The sequence below is a fragment of the Pseudophryne corroboree genome, chromosome 9 (genome assembly GCF_028390025.1).
Source record: "Pseudophryne corroboree isolate aPseCor3 chromosome 9, aPseCor3.hap2, whole genome shotgun sequence".
NCBI lineage: Eukaryota > Metazoa > Chordata > Amphibia > Anura > Myobatrachidae > Pseudophryne > Pseudophryne corroboree.
In genome coordinates this window covers 104,470,937-104,497,430 of record NC_086452.1, presented here as the reverse complement: position 1 = coordinate 104,497,430, position 26,494 = coordinate 104,470,937, and the positions used below count along the sequence as shown (strand labels likewise).

Here is a 26,494-nt window from a genome sequence, read left to right as displayed (position 1 = left end):
AATGGTAAATAATAAATAATCTTTAGTTGCAAAACTTTTCCACAACCACTTCATAAATTAATATTTCACATAGAACAAATTATGAATTATCTAAAAAAAATATACACATTAATAGTATTCTATGAATGGAGTTATCTCTAGAGAATGAACAGTTTGAGTTCCATTCATGGATATAAAAGGCTGTCAAGTATGGAAGACTGGAATTGAAAAACCAACGCGTTTCTGTGATGGAAGTAACTTTCTGTTACTTTCTGTAAATATCTGTGATAATAGGTTTAGCTCCAGTAATGGTTTATGTAGAATGTCTAGAAAGTACAGAATGTCTTCAATTAATCAATTTATGTCTTCCTTGGTGTGTCATTTTGTTAAACCTTTTTGAGTATTTTTATAAAAGTCATCTTTTTTACAGTATGCTAACCTGCTTATACTAAAGGCATGATGATGCAGTCTCTAACATGCTTATTATACATCGCCGCCCATCGCAGTGATGTTGATCACATATGTACTAAGATATGCGATCAACATCGCAATGCGGTAACAAAGGCCCCCCGCGATACCTCTAAGGTGGTGTGCGGGGGTTCTCCGTCACCTTTGTGGGCTCTCCATCTCCTCAGCTGCCGGGAACAAGGCAGCAGGCTGTCCCCGACGCCTCCTCCTCCCCCGGCTGCATTACTCGGGGGAGGAGGAGATTACCTTCAGGGTCCAGGGCTGCCTGGACGAAGGTATGCCAGGGGGAGGGGGGTCGACGTCTGCAGCGGGGGCGGTGGGTTGCGGCGGCTGGCGATAAGAAGCCCATAGGCTTCTATAAGGTATCGCCATCCAGGGATGGCGATACCCTGGGCGGCGAAAAACTGGCGGTGGGTCTTAGTACATTTGAAAATGCGGTAAAACCCCTGTTTTTTCCCTTAGTACATCCCGCCCATAGTATGTAAAACCATTATTTATTTATTTATTTATTTATTTATATATTAATCATATTGTAGCTCTCGATTATTTTATGGGTCCATAAATCTATGAATTCAATATTCTTCAATTCATATAAAAATGTAAATAAAGGAACATTTCCACACTATAAAATTAAATTACAGCAGGGGCGTCAGAATGTTTTTAGGTTGTGGGGGGCAAGATATAATCTGAGTTTGGCGCCCCTAGCTTCCCAGCACACTGTGACAGTGGTTGACATGAAAGGCATATGTGTCGGTGCATCATTATGATTATTAGCATTACCAGCAACATGTTAAGCATGGGATCTGGTTTGGATCTCGGCAGTCGAAATACCTACGTCGGAAACACTGCTGGCGTTGGCATCCCGAATAGGATCACAATCCCGGCGCCGGATCCTGGACGTCTGTGTGCTGGGCAACCGGAGAGGTAAGCCATGGAGTGTGGAAGTGTGTGTGTGGGGGGGGGGGGGTGGGGTGGTAGAAGGGTTAGGTTTAGGCTGTGGGAAGGGGGTGTTAGGGTTAGGCTGCGGGGAGCGGGGGGAGGTTAGGTTTAGGCAGTGGGAAAGGGGGGATTAGGGTTATGCACCCCCGGGGAGGGTTAGTCTGCGGGGTGGGGAGGGTTAGGCTCTAAGGGGGAGGGTTAGGGTTAGGCTGCGGGGAGGGAAAGTTAGGCACTAAGGGGGGAGGGTTAGGCACTAAAGAGGGGTGGGAGGGTTAAGGTTCGACTGCGGTGAGGGAGGGTGAGGTTTAGGCTGCAGGGATTGGAGGGTTAGGGTGAGGCTGCAGGTAGGTAGGGTTAGGGGGGTAGAGGGGGAGGGTTAGGACACTTAACTCCTAGGTGTCGGATTCTGTGCATGGGGATGCAGCGTTAGGTGTTCTGACAGTGTGCAGGCAGTTGAATAATATATACTGTACCCTGGCTGGTCTCTGTGTCAGCTTGACAGTTCAGCCCCACATACAGTTCTATGTACCCTGAAGAAATCATTCAAAAATAATATCCAAAATAGACACTAAAGGGGTTAATGCTATTATGCAATTAATGTTCTTTCTTAAGGTAAAGTAGTTATTTTTGTATCGTTAAAGCTGTACTGCTTAAATGATTTGTACTCATTTCACTAATTGGTACCTATTAATTAAAATGCTTACTTAATAAAAGCCTTTCAATTAAATAATATTTAAATACCTATGTCTAGCTTATATTAAAAAAAAAAGATTGTTTTTACATAAAGGTAAAGTTATATTTTCTTTTGGTACCTAAATACGTAATTATACAGACAGGACACTAGTTCTTAATAATCTGAATATTAGTTGAGATTAAAAATTGGCTGCAACCAATGTGTTCAGATGATGGGCCAACTTTACTTAAAAGAACGAGTGGTAAACAAAAACTGGGCAGATATATTAACCTGGAGAAGGTATAAGGAAGTGATTAACCCCTGCTAAGTGCAAGGTGATAAACGCACTAGCCAATCCGCTCCAATATGTAAATTATTAGTTAGGAGCTTATAGGCTGGTGTGTTTATCACCTTGCACTTATCACTGGTTTATCACTTCCTTATGCCATTTCCAGGCTTAATACATCTGCCCCATAGTACTAATACACTAAAAGTCTACAGTATGTGCCTCTATTTAGCAACTTACCAGAATCTTCAAACTCTTTACTCTGACTGGCTACTTGCTCTTGTGTCTGCGTTAGGCTCTTCTCCAATATATGGATGTCCTCAGCTGGGCAATTGCATTGTGGGTATGCAGCGTCACAGCGGCACCAGCATTCTCCTGCCTGGCACTCCATCCTTCCCTGTGAGTTGCATGAAATGTAGGACAGTGCAGCCTTAACAAATCTCACTCTTAAGTACTGAGGAAGCAGCGCTTGCAGCCCTGAGAATGAAGAAACATACTCCCAATTAGAAGCAAGAAACAGAGATAATACATTTTCCTGAAACCATATATTCATATATATATATATCAGTACAGTAGGTGCATTTATCCCTGTACAGCTGAGGGTGCATTCATCTCCATATAAACCCTGCTGATCTTATTACAGCAATTCTAGGAATAGTGTAAGCGCTGTCCCCCCAGCCACGGCTAATTAGCAGACACCATAACTATTATTTATGGGTATCACCTATTAAAAACCAGGTGCACTCTTTGTACCTAATTCTGTCTGCATATAGAGCAATGTATAACTCAAAAGCTTGTCTTCTATTGGCTGAGACCCAGAACATCAAGTTAATTACCCCAGCTTGAACACCAAAGTGTGATCTAACAAAGGATCCCTGGGAATATGCCCTTAGTTCTATTTTCAGTATAAATAATACATGCAAAAAGGACAAGTAGTTTATTGGTAAACATTTTTGCATACAATAAATTGGATGTGATTGTGCATTCACATCAGGTCCGCACTTGCCTGCAAGCGTCTCGCTGACAGAGGAACTAAATTGTGCTGTGCCTATTTCCAAGTGCCCAGTATCGGAGTGCGCTAGTATGAAATAAACCCAGTGACTTGATAAAAATGAAGAAAGTTTAAAGGGTGTTGTGCTGTGACTGATTTAAGACAGAGGTCTCATATACTGTACCTCTCTGTGTCTACTGATGCAAATAGTCTCAGTTTGGTAACAGTTCCATTCATTTTTCAAGCAGCCTCATATACTGAAAACAGAGGTCTATTGTTTTTGCGTCCACAAGTAACCTCCTTACAAAAAATCATTGATAATATACATTGGGGGTCAACCTATACGCCCCCCCCCCCCCAAACCCCCACCACCACCACCACCCTCCCGGCCCTAACCCGCCCGTTATAACTGCGGATGGGTTGCCGGCTGATGGGATTCCGGCATTGGTCTCCTGACACTCTCGGTATTCCAACGTCGCCATTGTTATGGCTGTCGGTATTCCGCCGTCGGTATTCCAACTGCCGGGATCCCGACAGCTGGCATCTTACCCGCATTTCTATATGATAGGCAGGAGAACAGTTCCTACAGTGCAAAACGTAATTACTATTATTCTTACAGTATGTGCTAATCTTATTGCATGCATATATTTTATGTGCAAACTACAGTATATTATTTCAGTGGAGTCCAAGTACAGTATATACATCAGCAGGGTTTATATTATTATATCTGCATGTTTGTGAGCTGAAGAACCAGTAATAATGTAACATGAAACAGAGTTTAGGAAAATGGTCAAAGATATGGTGGGAACACTGAAAAGACATGGGGCAGATGCATCAATACTAGGAGGGAGAGAACATGGAGAGAGATAAAATACCAGCCCATCAGCCCCTAACTGCCGTGTTACAGGCTATGTTTGAAAAATAGAGCTGAATGGTTGGTACTTTATCTCTTTACACTTTATCGATCTCTAAGGCTTAGTAAATAGACCCCACGGAGAGCTTCCCTCCTGGTCTCTAGCTGAATGACCCCCAACCTATTCATACATTTACATACAGTATGCCTCATCAATTAGCAGGCTGCGGGGAGGGGGGGTTAGGTTTAGACAACATGGGGTAGGGTTAGGGCTAGGCTGCGGGAGGGCGGAGGGAATGGTTAGGGTAAGACTGCGGGAAGGGAGGGTTAGGGGGAGGGTGTAAAGCCTACTTACCCGACCCCTGTCGGGATTCAGAGCATCGGGATGACGGTGTCAGTCTTATGACCGCCGGCATCCCAAATGCTGGTATTTCATATCACACCCACTGCTAGGGAGAAACATGAAGATTAAGATTCTCAATTTGGTGTATTCTATTTAATCAATGTATCAAAGCGTGGCTGCCTAGGAACTACTGCAATCTATAGTGCTTCAAATTCAGAACATGATTCTCTGTCCTACACTGATGACCCTTAAGAACCTGGAAACAGACTTTTTGTAGGTGCTATCCTCTCTGCTTTGACCCAGTAGTATAGTGCAAGCATTACTTAAAAATCTCTAATTCTAAAAGGATTTGCTTATTTACAGTATTGGGTAAAAGTCCTGAAGTCTTCAAAGTTCATTAGAAAATTTGGTGAGCTGTGGGTTACTGTGGGTGAGTGGATGAAGCTGGGAGGCTTGATCCAGCTCTTGCTCATAGAGCAAGACTAGATAGTGGTACTGTAGGTTAGCACTGGAGAATGATGTTGGTGGCTTGGAAGTGGATTGCGCGAAGACATGCATGGAATTCTAAAACTTTATTGTACAGGAACAGATGCTGCAGAGACAACTGGGACTGGAATGAAACTTGAACTGAACTGCAGCTGGAACCAGAATGCAACTGGAACCGGACCGAAACCGGCATGTAACTGGAACCGGAATGAGACTGTAGCTGGACTGGAGCTGAACCAGACTGGAACCGGAATTAAACTGGAACCAGGCTGGAACCTGAATGGAAAGGGAACCTGACTGTAACTGGGACCGGCCTGGAACTGGAAGGGAAGTGGAACTGGACTAGAACCAGAATGTGAATGGAGATGGACTGGAACCGGAAGGTGACTGGACTGGAACGGTAGATGTTTCTAGAGATAAGTTCTTTAGTTTCCTGATTGGATCTGGAGACTGGATATGTGGGGACAATTACCAGTTAGAGACTGGAAGTTGGGACTCACTGAATCGCATGGACTGGAGCCGCAGAGACACAGAGTTTCAGGGAGCACAGCACTGAGTGTTATCTTCAACAGAAGTGACGTTGTACTGGTGATTTAAACCAGGCAGGAAGTGGAACTTAAAGGGCTTAGCGTTAGATGATTGACTGCTATGGTGAGCTAGTCTAGGAACTGTGCTCTGAGTGGTAGAGTCCAAAATGGCAGCATCCATTTTGAAGGGAACTTTGGTGAGCAGCATGCTGTGCAAACACACTGAGAGCAGGACACTGTGGAGAACTGTTTCCATGACCAGACTGGAAGCACTGCGCAGGCACAATGCAGTGTCAAAGTCAGAAAAATGTCTCAATGCACGTTGCCATATTTGCACCGCACACTGGTCCGCGCTGCGCGTGCATGCGCTCTCCCGTGGATTCGCATACCCGCAATAACGTGCACTCGCAGGCGCGGTATGCGTATTTACGGTAGAGTTTATGTAGTCGTAGCGTGCGACTCATTCGTCACAAATGTTCACAATTAATGTAGTTTATAGATCATGGTCCCTTTGATAGATTCTGAAAGTTTGGTTAAAATACAATGTCCCAGAGCTGAGGAATCCCTCTTTATATCGTACAAAGGGTCTAACAGGAATCATACAGCAGTGTTTGGTACCCATCGGAAGAGTATTTAATTAGCAATATTCCGGTGTTGGTTTGGAGCGTATTAATCGCTCGTGCGAATAGTTATGGACATAAGAAGTTTATGTCCATTTCTATTAATTACACATACTCAGGTATGCGGCGGGAAACCCAGTTTCCCACCCACCTGAGCTGTTGGAAATCGTCACAGCCCACCTGTATGAATCACCCTATGACCTTTTGTTATGATGCAGGGCCGAATTCCTTCGGCCAATGGACAATGGGATTGTAGGACCAGGAGATTGCATTGTGTGTGGGGCATAAATAGGCAGGCCGACCACATCCAGCTCACTCTCTCATCAACGGTTATCTGCTGATAGCCGGGAGCTGGATATCGAGGCGCAGGCGATCATACCCTTTGTGCGTAAGTTTCTCTCCGTAATCATTGTCTTTCTGTGAGCCAATTTCTCTCATCTCATCTCTCTCTCTCTCTCCCTCTCTCTCTATCTCTCTCTGTTCTGTTCTCTCATATCTCCCCTAGACTAGGCTAGTATTGTATTGTATTAGATAGTATTGTATTGTATTGCATTTAGGTCAGTGTAGTATTGTCTTTTTGTATTTATTGTTTAGTTCTGTGGTTAGGAAGTCTCTGTTATATTGTAGTGTATCATTTGTACTGTTATCCCCTTTTACAAGTATATTAGATATAATACAGTTAATAGGCCTTGGAACCTAAACCAGCATCTGTGTATTTTCTATAGTGATAAGTGTTCACTTGAGCGTCGGTGACGCTCAAGCAGCTTTGTAGATAGTCAGGTTACACAAGGTTGCACCTACACCCTGTACTCACATTAAGGTATTCAGTGTATTTCATTGGTATAAGGTTTTATCATAAAGGTATAGTGTTGTGAGCGTCTGCATCGCTGGTGACCTCCTCGTGGTCTCGAGCGTAAGCTACGCCATAGCGAATCATTCCCCTAGACATAACCAATAACGTGTCTTGTGATCACTGGGCCGTAAGCGAACGTGACGCTTGAGCGTCTCGCCTACGGCTGAGCGATCGCTACGCAGATAGCGTACCATTACGGTACTTCTTAAGTAAACAGCGTACAGTGTTCTTAGCTTCATAAAGGGTTGTTTATACGACAAAGGAATTTAGCATTGTCAATTGCGGGCTCGTCCTATCCTTCTCATATCTGCACTAGGTAGATCAGCAGACATTATCCCTCCAGCAAAGGGTGGGAGGTTGTCTCATAGTGCTGGCGGGATAAGCGTCTGCTTCGCTTAGATAAAGAGTGCTGAAGGAACCCGGTAACCGGAAGTAAGAACAAAACGCTTGTGTCTTTTAAAACTTTTATTTCTCTTCTGTCTTGCGTATACACGCACGCATACATATATCTGCATTTCTGTTTCATTTTTCGTATATCACTATTCCTGTTTGCCAATTTTATAGTTGATAGAAAGTGCTAAAAAGAGATTTGCTGTTATTTCATAGTAGAGGTAATAGTTAAAATATAGAACAAACACACGGTTTGTCTGAGATACAAGGCAGTCAGTGTGGATTGCGGTAGATGATCAGGGATCATTTACATTGATAAAAATATATTGTGTTACGGTGGATCCTTTGCATTGCGTACACGTGTCGCTAACAAAGACTAGCGTACGCAATCCAAAAGGCAGACGCACGCAGCGTACATTACGCAACGTAGCGTCCGGTTACGCTCACGTAGCTCAAGTCACGAAAAAGTTGAATTAGCGCAAAGCGATAATTAGCGCAAGGCGATAAGTAACGCACAGCGGTAGATAACGCGAAGCGGTAAATAACGCAAATCTATTTTTAGAAAATCTGAAATTTAGTTTAACAGATCCTGCTCCTAATTGGTAACACTTTTGGCCTAAAGACAATTTCTGCGCAGAAATAGATATAGAAACAAAAGTGTACATGTGTTGAGTGAGTGTGTTTTGTATACAAAAGTTTATATAACTTTAAGGTGGAACCAAAAGGAAAGCCGGGTACTCGTCAAGGGACATACGTGTAAGTGACATATACGGTGGCCAGGGAGGCATCCCTGGTTAAATAATATTTGAGCATTAGAGTATAGCGGACCATAAGGTAACAAGACCAGGAGGTCATAAGGTAACAAGACCAGGAGGTCATAAGGTAACAAGACCAGGAGGTCATAAGGTAACAAGACCAGGAGGTCGTAAGGTAAAAGGTCCGCTATAAAAGTCCAGTGGCACAACGCCTGGGGTGTTGGTGCAGAACCCATATAGGCCATACAAGCTCTGGCTGAAGGAATCGCAGCCGGAAACATAGATTCCATTGATCTTTCAGTACATGACAAGTAGTGCTCGTATACTGAACGATTGGACCGCACGTTATTGTGTGCAGTAGTTAGTAATCTGACCTAATACCATTAGAGTAAAGTGGTCACAAACGCTATCTGTACATTCTGACGTGATTTGTGTAATTTTTTATTTTTGGAAGGGAAGTTCGCTGGTCACTCAGGAACTATCTAACAACCCCAACTTTACTGGAAAGAGTAAGTGTCCTGCGGGTAACCCTCATATGTTCCAGTAAACTAAAGGTTCACAGGGGCCCTAGGTTGGGTCCAGCAGCTCTGGCTACAGTGATTGCAGCACAGGCCAACGTGGGCGAGAAGTAAGTGGGGTACTTGATAAACCACCACCGCCGGCCTGCCCAAGGACATCTTGGTTTGTTTGTAAGGGTTCGCTGAAAGCCTTGATATTCAAGGAGGAATAAGCAACGCCTGCAGATTATGGGGGCCATTTGTTCAGGTAGGGGGCGATGAACCCTGGTTCAGGTTGATTCTGTGAACCGACCAGTTGGGTCGGCACGATATGTAATGTGTGAAAAATATGGAATTCACACCGAATCTTTATGTGATGAATGGGAGAGAATGACTGTACAAGACAGGGACAAATTCCCAAGAATAGGTAGCTTTAGTCCAGAAGTGTTACAAAATTTAAGGAGGAGGATATGTCTCGTAAAATCAACAAAGAGACGAATTCAACATCATGATTGTTTACAGTTATGGCACCAGGAAGGTGAGATACAGAGAGGTTTGGCTCTGGCGGCGGGATCTGGGGCAGTCAGGAAGTTGATTGCCACAGCTCCTCCTCCACCATACATTGCAGGAGAGAAGTTGATTGCGGAGAGAAACGCACTGGGTTGTAAAACACAAACTCTTAGTAACCCTGTAAATGTTAATGATGTTAACCAAATAACTCATGCAAGTATTAACCCGTGCAAGATGTACCCTGTTTTGAACCTTCCTCAGGAGTGTGATCAAGAAGACGATTCAGCAACAATTTCAGCTCTCTCTCTTGCAGCCACCATAGCAGAGACCACAGTAGGCACAGCGACACCCACGAGATTAGTGAAAGCCCCTAGCGGAGGGATAGGTGAGGTCGTGTCAACGGGTAAGTACGGCACCATGCACTACACTGAAACAATTGTACCACAACAAGCTGTAGAATCTACACAGGAAGAGGCTGTTAGAATTGCTCCTGTAAGGGTAATAGCAGTTCCCAATGGAAAAACAGATGTGTCTGGAGCCACTCCCATAAGGAACATTGCCATGTACACTCCATTTTCCAGAATGGAATTAAGAACAATAGTGTCCGAATTTCCTGACCCCAGGAAGGATTTAGTTGCTAGCCAAAAATACATCAGGGATCTAGGTAACACTGTAGAACCCAACAACAAGGATTGGCAGATACTGCTAAGAGCTTGTTTACCTTCCAATGTTGATGCAACTCAGTTTTTAGCTGATTGTGCATTGGATAAAGATGTACCGCTTACAGACGTATACAACAAGGATAATGTAAAAAGGATAAATTTACAGCTAAAAGAGTATTTCCCAGCCGTTGTTAAATGGAATAAAATATTTTCCATTAAGCAAAAGGAGTCCGAAACGGCAACAGAATATTTTCACCGGGCACTATTAGAAATGGCAAAGTACACTGGTATAGAAGACATTAAGACCAACCCAAACCATCGGGAAGTAGCAGTATCTGTACTGATGGATGGTTTAAAGGAAACATTAAAGACTAGGGTTCAGACCACGCAACCGTGCTGGCGAGGTCTGTCAGTGTCCGGCTTGAGAGAGGCTGCTATTGATCACGACAGAAACATCACTAGGCACAGGGAATCGCAAAGTGATAAGTTGATGTCCGTAAGTATACAGGCGCTGACCACAAGGCAGCCTGCGTATGTACCACCGAATCCTGTGGGTAAGGCAAGTGTAATAACATGTTTTTCTTGTAACAGACCGGGACACTTTGCACGAGAATGTAGAACAAAGAATGTACAAAGATCTTTTCAACCCCCTAGACAACAACACAACACACGACATTGGGAGCAGGGTCCACAGAGGCGGAGTTTTGAGCCACATACAGGGGAAACAAAAAGATATCCCCCGAACAGAGATTGGCATGCCTCTGGTAGTTCCCAGCTAACTCCCTCACAAGTAGTTGCTGCCAGCGGGATTCAGGGAGGTCAGCATACCCAATAGGGGTGTGGCCATACCTGTAATCTGCACCCAGTTAAGTTGATTGCCAGTCTTGGAAGCGAACCAGAAATTGCAATCAATGTGGCTGGTAAAACTTTAAACTTTCTTGTAGACACAGGGGCGGCCAAGTCAGTGATAAATTCGACAGTGGGCATGAGAACCACTGGTAGGACAATTCCAGCCATGGGAGTAACAGGAGTAGTCCAGCACTACCCTGTTAGCAAACCAGCCGAGATTACAATAGGGCCTTTGCATACCAAGCATTCCTTTTTGCTGGCTGCATCGGCACCAACTAATCTCCTGGGAAGAGACTTACTATGTAAAATGGGTTGCGTCATTTATTGTACCCCTGAAGGTGTATTCTTGGACATTCCTGAGAATCACGCTCAGGAAGTACGAGACATGTTAGACTCCCCATCAAAATTAATGTCACATTCCATTATGACAAATAGGAATCCATCCCAAGTAGAAGAGATGATATCTCAGATACCAGAGTCACTTTGGACAAAAGATGGACAGGACACTGGATTAATGGCAAACGTAGCTCCAGTAGTTGTGCAAGTAAAAGATGGTAGGATAGCTCCAAAAATCCCACAGTATCCTCTGAAGCCAGAGGTGGAGCTAGGAGTTTTTCCCGTAATAGAGCGCTTGCTACAACAGGGCATTCTAGTAAGAACGTCCAGCACCGCAAATAGTCCCATCTTCCCTGTTAAAAAGAGTGGGGGGAGGGGTTACAGGCTAGTGCAGGATCTAAGGGGGATTAACAAAATAGTTGAGAGTCAGTTCCCCGTAGTGCCTAATCCAGCTGTCATCCTAATGCAAATTCCTCCCACTGCCAAATTTTTCACTGTTATTGACCTCTGCTCCGCTTTCTTTTCGGTACCTCTGCACCCTGACAGCCAATATTTGTTTGCATTTACATACAGAGGAGTCCAATACACGTGGACTCGGTTACCCCAAGGTTTCATAGATAGTCCAAGTATATTTTCTCAGGCTTTGCATGATTGTTTACAGTCTTTCCAACCAGACAGTGGATCAGTATTGATACAGTATGTGGACGATTTATTACTGTGTTCAGATTCACTGGAAGCATCTCTGAAGGATACGAAACAGCTCCTGTTTCATCTTTCAGACACAGGTCACAAGGTTTCCAAAGACAAGTTACAATTATGCCAAACTAAGGTAAAATATTTGGGACACTGTCTAACACAAGGACTGAGACACCTGACCGCTGATAGAATCCAAGCCATTAGAGACATGACACTGCCACAAACCCAGCAACAGATCAGGACGTTTTTAGGAATGTGTGGGTATTGCCGTAATTGGATCCCAGGGTTTTCCATATTGGCGCTACCTTTGCAGGAAATGGTCTCTTCAAACAAACCTGATCGGATTTCGCATACAGACGAATCTGAAACAGCATTTGAGAGACTCAAACAGTGCCTAACGCAGGCACCAGCACTAGGTATGCCAGACTATGGGAAACCCTTTGAACTATACGGAACAGAAAGTGCTGGGTGCGCAGCAGGTGTACTAACACAAAAACACGGTGATGCCAGCAGGCCAATTGCATACTACAGCGCCCAGCTAGATACGGTAGCGCGATCCCTCCCCACATGCTTGCGTAGCGTTGCGGCAATAGCATTGCTAGTGACAAAAAGCGAAGATGTCGTGCTAGACCACAACCTCACAATCCATACACCGCATGCGGTATCTGCCTTATTGAATTCTGCCCAAACCAGACACGTCTCATCTGCAAGGTTTACAAGATGGGAATTGGCATTAATGGCCCCCGTAAACATCACCATAAGGAGATGCAGCGCATTAAATCCTGCAACATTTCTCCCAGGTGTGCCTGGTCAGACACAAAGGGTGGAAGGTGAGAGTGATGGGGAAGGAGGATTTAATGCAAAGGAAGATACACATGATTGTATGGAATATTTGACCCAAAATTTTACCGCATGGCCTGACATCAGTGACAATCCACTGGAAGATGCAGAACTCACGTTCTACACGGATGGTAGTTGTCACAGACAGTCAGACTCGGGAGACTTGTGTACTGGATACGCAGTCGTAGATGACCAAGACACCATAGAAGCGGAACCGCTAGGCCCACCTCACTCAGCCCAGGTTGCTGAACTGGTCGCCCTAACCAGAGCATGTGAATTGGCTAAGGGTAAGTCAGCCAATATCTACACCGATTCCAGATACGCGTTCGGGGTAGTCCATGATTTCGGAGCCCTATGGCGGCTCAGAAATTTCATGACGGCAGCTGGTACACCGATAGCGCATGCAGCTCACATAAAAAGGCTTCTAACAGCGATACAGGAACCCGACAGAGTGGCTGTTATCAAATGTAAAGCACATACATATAGCCAAGACCCAGTATCCCTTGGTAACAGCCGAGCAGACGAAGCCGCAAAGCTTGCAGCTGCTACCCCCACACGGACAGACACCACACAGTTGATGGTATTTAATACCATCAACACACAGAAGTTGTGTGAGATGCAGAATCTGTGTTCCACACAGGAAAGAGCAGTCTGGAAGGCAAAGGGATATGGCCAGGAGTCCTCAGGGCTCTGGACGGATGGACATGGTAAACCAGTGGCCCCCAGGGCATACCTTCCATGTCTGGCTGAAGCAGCTCACGGGCTGACTCATCTAGGCAAGGAGGGGATGTGCAAATTGGTAAGAGCATACTGGTGCGCCCCAGGATTCTCCTCTCATGCGAGTAAAAGAGCAATGTCATGCCTTACCTGTCTGAGAAAGAATATTGGAAAAGCAATACCTACAGAACCATCCCATATCCCACCTGCCGGCGGCCCTTTCCAGGTAATACAAATTGACTTCATTCAATTACCCCCATGTCGAAATTTGAAATATGTACTTGTCTGTATAGATGTTTTCTCGAATTGGGTCGAGGCTTTTCCAGCAGCTACAAATACCGCTATGTTTACAGCTAAGAAAATTGTGCAGGAATTTGTATGTAGATATGGTATCCCTAGAATCATTGAAAGTGATAGGGGTACCCATTTTACAGGTGATGTCTTTCAAGGAATGTGTAAATTGATGGGTATTGATAGCAAGCTGCACACTCCGTACCGTCCACAGGCGAGTGCGAAGGTCGAAAGAGTGAACAGCACTATTAAAAATAAATTGAGTAAAGTAATGGCAGAGACAGGATTAACGTGGCCAGAAGCTTTACCCATTGTTTTGTATAGCATCAGAACCACTCCCAGGTCCCCTCTTAATCTGTCTCCTTTTGAAATTCTGTTTGGTCGACAACCGCATGTCATGATTAACCCTCAGGATGATTTGAAATGTAACAATGAAGTAACTGTAAAGTACTTGATTAACATGAGTAAACAGTTGAGGAATCAAAATGATAATCTGAAGTTGGTGATTCCTGATTTACCAGATAGTAATTGTCATGACATTGAACCTGGGGATTATGTAATGATACGAAATTTTCTACGCTCAGGTTGTCTTATTGATAGATGGGAAGGACCATACCAGGTCTTATTGACTAGCACCACAGCATTGAAGGTTGCTGAGAGAGAGACTTGGGTCCATTCATCCCACTGCAAAAAGGTTGCTGATCCAGAGAAGTCCCGCGATAAGGAACAGACGGTAGAGATGGACTCGCCCCAAGAGACTGTGATCCGGATTTTGATGTTAACCATGATGTTGACCAGAGCAGTCTGTTCCGGCGAGAGTACCATAGAGGTCGAAAGAGGTTCTGGAATGGGTTCCGATTATGATGATGGAGGCGTAGTTTTCCAAGATCAACCAAACCAACAAGCAAAGGCGAGTATCAGAAAACGATCCGATAGAAGAAATTGTGATGGATTGTTAGCTGAAGAAAATTGTATCTGTAGGCTCTGTGATAATCTGGTTGAAGATGGATGCATAAAGAAATGCCAATCTAGTTTTAATATCCATATAGACCGGCATCCATTGAGTGACTATCACTCCTTAGTGGGTAACGTGTTAAACCAAACAGATTGTTGGGTATGCTCTCAAGTACCTCAGGGTCACAGCAAATCAGGGCTAGTACCATTTCCTTTAACGTTAGGGGAGGTACTTGAGCTAAGTGGTGGGAGACCGGTGGACCGGAGGTTTAACATCTCCAGCCCTCCTAGTTTGAAGCTCCACCAATACCATGTGGATAGGTCCCTCTTATGTTTTAACATCTCCAATCCCAGAAAACCGGGAAATTGGGAAGTGTCATGGAGCAACCTTACCATGACCTTTTCACACAGAGCAGATAGAATGCCTACAGATACAGAGCTCGTACGCCACATAGCCAGTAGAGGAAAATCTTTCCGGTATCGATATACCTTAGGAAATAGGATTACTAGAGTTGGAGAGGTATCACCAGGATACTGTGCACATATCGTACAAACCGATACGTGCATTAAGCAGTTGGAAGAATTAGGGTCAGGAGATTTCACCTGGAAGGTTTGTAACATGGTCATGTCCTTCTCCGTCCCTTATGTTCTCCCCGATGATGCATATTTCATATGCGGGAGAAAGGCGTACAAATGGCTTGCCCCAAACTCTGAAGGATTGTGTTATATTGGAAAAGTATTGCCTGAAGTGATGACTGTTACACATGACAAAATGAAGGACATACACCGTGGTGCCCAAGCTCCTTATACTCACACTCATTACGAGCACCGGGTTAAAAGACAACTGTCAGAAAGGTTAGAGCATCCGGCCTCTGATCTTATCCATGAATCCACCGGGATTCAGGTTCTGGTAGCGTTAGATTTCACTCGTACCGCTCGGGGAGTGATGAATTATAAATACATTTCCGCACTCGCCAATTTGTTAGAAAATATCACTGAAATGTATGATGACACGTTTAGATACACTGGAAGAGAACTTCAAGCTTACAAAACAGAACTAGTTCAGCATAGGATGGTTCTTAATTATCTTACAGCAGTAACAGGCGGATATTGTGTTACATTGGCAACACAGTACGGCATAAAGTGTTGCACGTATATCACAAATAGCACCGAGGATCCGGTAGAGGTCATAGACCAAAAGATGGACGATATTCTCCAACTAAAGTGGGAATTTCGTCGAAAACACAATCTCACCCTTGCTGCTGTAGGTAATGAGCTGACTGGTTGGGTGTCATGGTTGAACCCGCGAAATTGGTTCTCCGGTTTAGGAGACTGGGCTCAAGGAGTCATAATGGATGTTGGAAAGTTTCTACTATGTATCTTGGGTGTCGTTATATCGATTGGATTGATATTTAGATGCGGGCAGGCTTTAATGAGGTGCAAACAAAGTACAAAAGTGATGAGCTTGAGGAGTGAGGAAACTGTAATTAACCTGGATTTGATTTATGACCCAATGATAGAAACCAGGATGTGATGAAAATGCGATTATACGGTCCGTTTCTTTCACCTGTTTTTCTGCTTTTCTCCAAGATACAAAGACCCCCTTGGACGAGGAAGCTGACGAGACGAGATATATACAGACAACGGATTGACCAAAGAAGAAGATCTGACAACTTTAAATATGGACACTTGATGAACTTTGCCATGGATCCCCAGTTTCCCTAGTATTTTTAAACTCACGCTAGCCCAACATTTTTGTAAATCTGATGGCACTGACAAAGCTTGTTGCTCATGCCTAAGGAGCAAAACAGCGCAAAGAAGACGACTTTCAACTGATACCGAACACAACTTCGACGACAGATGTACATTTCCCTGACATAGAATATCATTGCATTTTTCGTAAGTGTTCTTTATCTTCATCTCTACAACCCTCAGGTAACGACACACATAGACGATAGGGAATTCAGGCACAGATATCAGCAACCACATACCTCCCCCATTCATGTATCATCAACTAAAATGTGCATCCCCATTTTGTTACAACCACAGCCGAAATGAGCTCGGTAAAGTTTGACAGCCCATCCACAGACCTGTACCACAGGATAAGAAGGAATTCAAATGTATACTTCGCAATACCTCGAAGCTTGATTTACCACACGTACGGCACGATGATACATGACCCTCCAAACATGGACTCATACACACATGCTTCTGCTTTCTCACTAGGTCATACCCTCTTCACACCTTCTCCTCTCTCCTCCCCTACCCAACCATGGAAATCAATTAACCCCTGACTTACATTTTTCTCCTTAAATGTTTTGTGGCAGTTATTATTGACTGCCAAAGGGTGGACTGTCAAAGTCAGAAAAATGTCTCAATGCACGTTGCCATATTTGCACCGCACACTGGTCCGCGCTGCGCGTGCATGCGCTCTCCCGTGGATTCGCATACCCGCAATAACGTGCACTCGCAGGCGCGGTATGCGTATTTACGGTAGAGTTTATGTAGTCGTAGCGTGCGACTCATTCGTCACAAATGTTCACAATTAATGTAGTTTATAGATCATGGTCCCTTTGATAGATTCTGAAAGTTTGGTTAAAATACAATGTCCCAGAGCTGAGGAATCCCTCTTTATATCGTACAAAGGGTCTAACAGGAATCATACAGCAGTGTTTGGTACCCATCGGAAGAGTATTTAATTAGCAATATTCCGGTGTTGGTTTGGAGCGTATTAATCGCTCGTGCGAATAGTTATGGACATAAGAAGTTTATGTCCATTTCTATTAATTACACATACTCAGGTATGCGGCGGGAAACCCAGTTTCCCACCCACCTGAGCTGTTGGAAATCGTCACAGCCCACCTGTATGAATCACCCTATGACCTTTTGTTATGATGCAGGGCCGAATTCCTTCGGCCAATGGACAATGGGATTGTAGGACCAGGAGATTGCATTGTGTGTGGGGCATAAATAGGCAGGCCGACCACATCCAGCTCACTCTCTCATCAACGGTTATCTGCTGATAGCCGGGAGCTGGATATCGAGGCGCAGGCGATCATACCCTTTGTGCGTAAGTTTCTCTCCGTAATCATTGTCTTTCTGTGAGCCAATTTCTCTCATCTCATCTCTCTCTCTCTCTCCCTCTCTCTCTATCTCTCTCTGTTCTGTTCTCTCATATCTCCCCTAGACTAGGCTAGTATTGTATTGTATTAGATAGTATTGTATTGTATTGCATTTAGGTCAGTGTAGTATTGTCTTTTTGTATTTATTGTTTAGTTCTGTGGTTAGGAAGTCTCTGTTATATTGTAGTGTATCATTTGTACTGTTATCCCCTTTTACAAGTATATTAGATATAATACAGTTAATAGGCCTTGGAACCTAAACCAGCATCTGTGTATTTTCTATAGTGATAAGTGTTCACTTGAGCGTCGGTGACGCTCAAGCAGCTTTGTAGATAGTCAGGTTACACAAGGTTGCACCTACACCCTGTACTCACATTAAGGTATTCAGTGTATTTCATTGGTATAAGGTTTTATCATAAAGGTATAGTGTTGTGAGCGTCTGCATCGCTGGTGACCTCCTCGTGGTCTCGAGCGTAAGCTACGCCATAGCGAATCATTCCCCTAGACATAACCAATAACGTGTCTTGTGATCACTGGGCCGTAAGCGAACGTGACGCTTGAGCGTCTCGCCTACGGCTGAGCGATCGCTACGCAGATAGCGTACCATTACGGTACTTCTTAAGTAAACAGCGTACAGTGTTCTTAGCTTCATAAAGGGTTGTTTATACGACAAAGGAATTTAGCATTGTCAGCAGATAGACCTCATAGCCAGCAGAGAGCGATGTGTGGCCACAGCACAGATGGACCTTGACACCAACCAGGACAAACACAGCAAAGGTAAAAAAGTAGTTTTAAAACTCCTGAGAGTGACAACACCCCCTCCCCCCTTCATGGTTGACCCCAGGACACCTCTTATGCTTACGTGGAAAATTAATATGGAACGCTCAGATCAAGTGAGGAGCATGGAATTGGAAGCATAAGTCCAAGAACGTTCTTCAGAGCTGTAGCCCTTACAATCAATTAAGTACTGGAGATGTCAATAACAAATTTAAGAGTCCACAATCTTTGCTACTTCATATTCTATTCCATGATGAGTTTGGACCAGAGAGGCTTTAGGTAGCTCTGAATAAAACCTATGAAGTATGAGTGGTTTCAATAATGAAATATGAATAGTTCTATATCTTCAAGAAAGGAAGTAATTTAAGATTGAACGAAACTGGGTTGATAACATGCTCAATAGTGAATGGCCCAATGTAACGGGCTGCAAACTTCATAGATGGTACTTTTAACCTCAAGTTCCGTGTTGACTGGGAAAAAGTAATTTTAAAACTCCGGAGCATGACAGTAATTTAAACTGAGTAGGTTGTCAAATGTAAAATGTTTAAGACAGAGTTAAAATTTTAGAATAGGTTCAGACTGAGGTCTTATAGGTTGATGGGTTGTAGTTTGTATGCGGGGTGAGCTAGGGCACGTGTTTTAGATGTGTGATGCTGGTTGAACTTTCTAGGGCACATTGCCTGTTTGCACACGTCGCCCTCCCTCCCTAGTTGTTGTCGGCTTTTGGGGATGATTACGATAAAAAACAGCTACAGTGACCAACTTGCTGGAGAGCTTACGGTGCTCTCCAGCCAATACACTAGGCTAGGCTGATTCTACCCTACTGTGGTCAGTGGTACCAACGGTTTAGGTAGGCTTTTTGGTTGGTGCCTTTGGGAGGGGAGTTGGAAACCTCCAGTGGAGTATGATGGGTGGGCAGAAGACCACTCATCTAGGCCTGTCTCTTTCTTTACTACCTTACCTTCTCCTTATTAACATCTATTACTATAATTCATTAAATAAATGAAGCTGACCATCTTTCCTTACAATATTTGCTTCTGTGTTTTCATTTTAGATAAGTCTGTGTTGTCAAATATCTGGCTGACAACAATCGATAAGGAGTGTAACAGGGACACTGTGTTGTGCTGTATCTAGCTATATATTGTTCTGTCCAGTTTAGCACTGTTGGATTTCGTGGTATTGACCACAGCCTGCGATTTGTAATGGAATCCGTGCATGGGACGCTAACCCCAGGCCATGTTTATTATAAATGTCCCTAGAATGAGGTTCTAATATCATTAAAATGACTCCTTCAGGTCCTGCCATTTCCAGGACAGCAGGCTGCCTAGTACATAATAATTCCTCCTTGGAACTGAAAGTACCGCTGCGTGTGATGGAAAACAAGAAATTCTATCACTACACATAACAGCGAGCAAAGTTATAAATATAATTAATTATATGTAAGACAATGTAATCCCTACTGTAATTTATAAAGACATGATTCAGTGGGGGTAATTACTAACAGTATAAAGGTGGAAATGGGCATAAAGCCATAGAAACTAATTACCAACCACATTCGCTTTGTGTAAATTGCAGAAGAGCGATAAAGGCTAATTGGTGATCGGTGGCTCTGGGTTAGTTAGTGCACATTAGGACTTTGTAAATAAAACTCCGGCGTGAGTTGTCACATCAGTGGAATTATAGTATGCTATGCCTGTAACACACAAGCACGAGGAATAACCTATTCCCCACTGTAAATCACGAATGCTAAAGTGACACCATATTGTAGTTTAATACAATGAAATAATTATTTATCTATGCACTTTTGCATGCTATCAAATTCTAATAAATATCGAAGCAGATGAAGCAACTCAATTCTGAGCCATGGTTTATAATTAAAAGTAGATGTAGTAATTTTAAATTTTTCATTAGATAGGTTTGAAATTGTCTTTTTTATTGACGCTACACCCTGAGACCTTTTTCCAGTGACGGCTTTTATTAAGTATATATCTATACTCCAGAGATTGGGGACAGGCTGTAGGCTTAAGGGGTATATTTACTAATCCTATATAATAAAAGGCTAACGCTGCTCCTAACCTCTGTGGGGGAAATTCAGGTGTCTTGCTCGCCAGCGGTCACTAGACGGCGCCCTACGGAGCAAGCAAGTGTTGCTCCATTCAGGTCGCAGACGCTGACATTACTGTTATGTTGTTCTGTCATTTTGACGGGCTGTCAGTGGCAAACGCAGGATTTCTAGAGGAGGGGTTTCCAAATGCAAGCCTCAGTTTCCCACTCTGCGGAACATTGGAGCAAGTGTGGGAATTTGGGAGAGCAATAGAAGAACCTAGCAATGACCCTGGACTTTTTATACAGAGGATACTGTATGGAATACAGTAGTAATATTTAACACTATAGATGCTCTCTATACTCTATAGTCTGTATTAAACATTTAAATTATATAAATACATATCTCCCAACTTTCTAAAGCTGGGAGGAGGGGCACTGGTGTGCATCACCGACGCGCACCCAAAATTAGGGGGCATGGCCTCATGGGTTGGGGACGCGGCCTTGCGGGAAGTGCCGCAATTGCGGGCCATGCCCCCGTTTTCACCACTGTGGGGACATGCCGAGCACTTTGTGAACTGCTGGCATGCCCCCTGTTCCTCTTTCCAGGTGAATAGATGCTGTGCACATGCGCACAGTGTTCACCGCTGCTCTGCATCATGTAAGAGGGTCTCTCCCAACTGCCCCCCACTGTGAGACACTGCAGGTGGGACAGTGGGACAGTCACAGAAGAAACTGGACTCTCCTGCCAGTTGGGAGATATGTAAATAAGTGGTCAGGAAAAGGTTAAACATACCATAATAAATAAATAAATAGACAAACATAATAGAACCAGTACTGCACTTTCTAAGCACACATTCTCACACCTCATGGTAAAGCTCCTGTCTCTTCTACCTGGTAGCTACTCTCTGGTCTAGTGCACTGATTGAGACTCAGATCCACACACACACAGCAAACTTGCTAGAAGAAGCTGCTACCACTGGGGGTGTGCAGCAGCTCTGCTCTGTCCTTTAAACTGCATGAGGTGACGGCAGCTCTAGTAATCATATTATATACCATTGCTATTGTCATAATATCAGCCACTTGCCAACAGGAGGGGGGTTTCTGGGCAACCGCAACCCCCCTCCTGCATTTGCCTGTGGGCTGGTAACTAGTTACCGACAGTTATAATATTTTTAACATCACTATTGGCGACAATAAGAAATTTGGGGGATCAGAAAGGGTCAAGCTTCAGAACGCGAAGCATTCCAGAGCTTGGTAAGTCTGACAGCTTTACAGTCCACGTAGAAGTGCTGCAGCTGCGGTAGGAAAAGGGGGGGGGTGTAGAACCATGGCAGTTATGGAGAAATCTGCTGCGGTCCTTCCATTGTACATTTGGGGGATCCTAAATAATTACGGTTATCTCTTGAAAATGGGTGTTTTCGAGTACTACATTGCAAATTTTATTAAATATGAACAAAATCCCCATACTGTACATATATCTGCTCAGAGGCTTAACTGTGGGAAGCAATGGAGTTGACTGTCGCCGGGCACCTGCTGTTTAGGGGGGCACCTCTCCTCCCATGTTCAGCGACTCCATTCAATTAAGTTAATTGGCAGCTGCAGCTATCTCTTCCATGGCCGACTCCCCTCCCCCATTAGTCTCTGCACCTTACAAGTCACACCCTCTTTATTATAGATGCACATTATAAAAGTGTCATACCCAGGATTAGAACCCACGACCTACTTCTCTGACAAATATATGTAACTTAGTTGTAATTCTCATGCTTCCCATACAGGAGCAAATAGCTCCATCATTAAGGTGCCTGCTTCCATTGTAATAGGTTGTGGGTTCTAGACCTAGGTATGACACTTGTAAAATAATTGTTAGAGATATAATCAGCATTGTGAGTTACTGAGCAGATGTATGTAGTTTGTGACTACAGCTAAGCTAGATAAGAAAGAGCAAATAGCTTCAGTAAGGTGTCTGCTTCTGTTTAACAGGTCATGGGTTCTAATCCTGTGTATGACTGCTAAGAAATGTGTGATTTAAAACAAAAGACAATGAAATGTAAATATATATACAGTATATATATCTTTTTTCCATTTTCTTTACTCCATATATATACATACATACATACATACATACATACATACATACATAGATTTATCTATACATGGGGGGGGGGCACCAATATTTATCTTGCCTCCGGGCAACTGGGACGAACTTACGCCACTGTATCTGCTAGATACACAAACACTTGCAGTACAGTTATATTAACACCAATAATAAAAGTATTTCTGTTTTGTATACATATATGTCATTAATATTGCCTTGCAGCAGGTATCTACGTACATCACATTATAATTCAGTAAAATGTTATTTCTTACCAAGAAGCTGGACTTTGCTCTCAGGACCCATCACCAATACAGAGCTAACAGAGTCCAGGTTGTCGTAGTTACTGCAGCCAAGAGGACCGGTTCGAGTTTCCGTTACCTATAAATGGACACAGTGTTACAAGCTGGCAATTATGAGATTCAATTATTTTTTGCTGTTAAGGACATCAATGACTTGCTTTATAATCCAAATCCCTAACTATTTCACTTGTCTTATACCAGCGGCTGACATTGCCTTGACCTAAACACAAATTATGTATGCTTTTCCCAATAGATAAATCAAAGCTGTGGAAAATAAATGACTAATTTCCTATTCATTTTCAGATTGTTGTGCAATGATGCCTTTTAATGGGCTAGCCAGCATTTTTTCCACACATTAAGAAACGGTAAATTTCGCTCTGCGCATTTGAACAACACAATCTGCAGCGGTCTACATTTTTATAGTAATAATTACCTATTCACAAACAACGGCGTACAATAATACAAATTGATTCAAAAGGTGAAACAAGACCAGCTCTTTAAGAGGTCACAATGACAAATTCTATGGTACTTTTCAAAATATTGGTAAAAGTGTAATTGTACTAATTGCCATTATAATTGTGTGACCTCTCTTAAATCACATTCTAACATCATACGCAATATGCTTCTATTGGGGGTCATTCTAAGTTGATCGCTAGCTGCATTTGTTCGCAGCACAGCGATCAGGCTAAAAAACTGCAGTTCTGCGCATGCGGCGCAATGCGCACGCGCGTCGTACGGGCACAACGAACGTTGTAGTTTTGCACAAAGGTCTAGCAAAGCATTTTAGTTGCACTACTGGCCGCAGAGTGATTGACATGAAGTGGGCGTTTCTGGGTGGCAACTGACCGTTTTCAGGGAGTGTTCGAAAAAACGCAGGCGTGCTAGGTGCTTGTGACGTCAAAACAGGAACTAAACAGACTGAAGTCATCGCAAGCGCTGAGTAGGTTTTGAGCTACTCAGAAATTGCACACAAAAAATTTGTAGCCGCTCTGCGATCCATTCGGTCGCACTTCTGCTAAGCTAAAATAAACTCCCAGTGGGCGGCGGCATAGCATTTGCACGGCTGCTAAAAACTGCTAGCGAGTGATCAACTTGGAATGACCACCATTGTCTCTAGTGCTGAACTCAAATTAAAAAAAATGTTACTCTCATATAACCATAATATAAATGCCTTCCATAAAGTTACTAGGCAGATGCATCCATGTACACATATCGCATCCATTTGCCTGCATAGAGGTGATGTTCCCGAACTCCCAGACCAACGGCGTAGCTACCATAGGTGCAGTAAGTGCAGCTGCTATGGGGCTCAGACTTGAAAGGGGCCCACCATCCCTGTCAGAGTTACATGTGTTATATACATTAATTCACCACTGAGTGGTACAGTACTGTACATGTACATAGGGGCCCCTGCAAACATTTGCCTAGGGGCCTACCATATATCTAATTATGCCCTTGGACATGCTCATTGTACTGTGATATAGAATGAACTGGAGGGCATTATAATGTTACATAATATGAAGGTGTGTCCTTTAAGGGATCTGGTCAGGAGGGTGGTGGTGGTGGTGGCGGGCAGGTTTAGGCTGCGGGGAGGGTGGGTTAGGTTCAGGTAACCCCTGGAGAGGGTGTGGGTTAGGCCATGGGGGAGGGAGGGTTAGGTTTAGGCTGCAGTGAGGCAGGCTAGGTTTAGGCACCACCAGAAAGGGTTAGGTTTAGGCTGCGGGATGGGGGGTGTTTTAGGTTAAGGCTGCAGGAACAAACAGGGGAGCATTGGGGGAAGGTAAGTATGCTTACCTTGTCCCTGTCGGGATTCTCACCATCGGGATACAGAGGTCAGTATTCTGACACTATTGCATTTGGGCCATTATTTTTAGGAATGCTAGAATCAGGTTAACTGTATGAGTTTATTTTTTATCTCCATAAGCCATCTACGAAATACTTCATTTAGGGGTTTGCTTTCTCGCCCACCAGAAAGAGGACTGTAGGAAGCCACCAGCTTACTTGACTGTCTGCTGCATTTCTCTAGTTTAAATATTTATGAGAAATTGATTGTAAATGGGTTCTGAATCAAACGTTTCAAATTAACAATTTTATTACCATTGGGTTGTTGACAGAGAAATAACAAGACTAGCCCGCCTGACTGTAGTGGACTATTGAAACACCAGCAACTGTCTAGGCTCACGAGTTTCAGACAGTTCTCCTGACTGAGAAATATGCACTCTAGACTCTAGAGAAGGTACTGGGGGCCTGATGCGATTTGTAGCATATCGCATCTACACGGCCCGGCTCCTGATACATAATGCCACGAATCTCAGAGATGCCCAGCACTTGGCAAGGAAACTAAGGCCTGGATAATATGATTCACAATGAATCACTTGAGCAAGGCCACTCCATGCCCATTTCACTAGCAATATGCATAAGGTGGTTTAAAAGAAACCCAGACGTATCATAAAGGGCAAATGTCAGGACAAAATGAAATGAGGTGCTGTAACAAGGAATATACAAGGAATAGGTAAGTGACGCAGAGTGAGCTTTAGAGCAATAAGTCGTGCGTTGATGGACCTTACATAAAGACCAATAAGGAAATAAGTAAAAGGCATATAGACTGATCTGTCTCTTGACCTCTGTAATTAGTCCATGGTTTAACCTGAAAAATACCAAAGGGGATATGTATAACACCTTGTATAGAGGACATGTGGAAAAGTTGGCCATCAGTACTGGATTTACCACTAAGCAAATGAGGCACGAGCCTAAGGGCACCACTAACTGGGAGCGCCACAGCAGTCCCTCTGTATCAGAACTTTCCAGTGCCTCAGTTCAGCTGGAGTTGTTTGGACATAGAACAAAGACTACATTCGGAGGTGTCTCAGGAGTTCTTAGTCCACAAAAGACACAAACATAGGTAGCTAGTGCGGACAGAGTCTCACCAGAATCCAGGTGAAGGTGGTACCCAGTAACATTGTGCCTGACCCCTAAATCTGCCCCATTTTCCAAAAGTAGCCAATTGGCTTCTAGCTATCACTTATCAAGTACATTCTATAAAATGATAGCTGGATGTTCATTAGTTTATCTCCGCTTGATATTGCTCGTCTCCCTTCAAGTCAGTGCCTTTGTTTTATTTTAACAAATCCACTAGGTGGCCTGAAAATGAGAGTCAGAAGTGCAACCAATCCCCCAGGCATTTGATTTTCAGAACAAATTCCAGGTTTCCTCCTATTAGGCTAGTGACATTTTCTCTGCTATACTTTTAAATATACATTAAATCAAAAATCCCTCTATGGTGAGGTGACGTTATGTGCCAATTCACAGAAGTATAATGTGAAGACAACAGCTGGTAAATTACTAGTACCATGGACTGTAGTGATGACAACATATTTAGATGTGTTTGTGTGTTGAAGCTTTCCGAGCAAACAGTAAAGATGTCAGCAGATTCTAATCAGTCTGCAGTGATAAAGATGTTGAAAATGTGATTTTGAACAAAGGTGGGAAAAGATGAACTCAATGAAATGTCCATCACAGCCTGGAGAAGAAGACATCCACTGTGAGAAGAGCAAGGAGGATAGAGAAAGGAGTTTTTAAAGGAGGCAGAAGCATTGCGTTTGTTATATTCAGTAACAGCTGGCACAGTATATGTTAATGATGT

General features: G+C 43.6%; 1 protein-coding gene across 4 annotated transcripts in view; it reads right to left on the bottom strand.

Annotated features, from left to right (window-relative positions):
* Positions 1-26,494, bottom strand: part of BRINP2 (BMP/retinoic acid inducible neural specific 2) — a 388,544-nt gene that overhangs the window by 37,502 nt on the left and 324,548 nt on the right. For all 4 annotated transcript variants that reach the window (XM_063939715.1, XM_063939712.1, XM_063939713.1 and 1 more), the window contains exons 5-6: positions 22,828-22,933; positions 2,586-2,822 (exon numbers count right to left, since the gene is read on the bottom strand). In XM_063939715.1, coding sequence (XP_063795785.1) covers positions 2,586-2,822; positions 22,828-22,933 — 343 coding nt within the window. The remainder of the gene's footprint in view (positions 1-2,585; positions 2,823-22,827; positions 22,934-26,494) is intronic.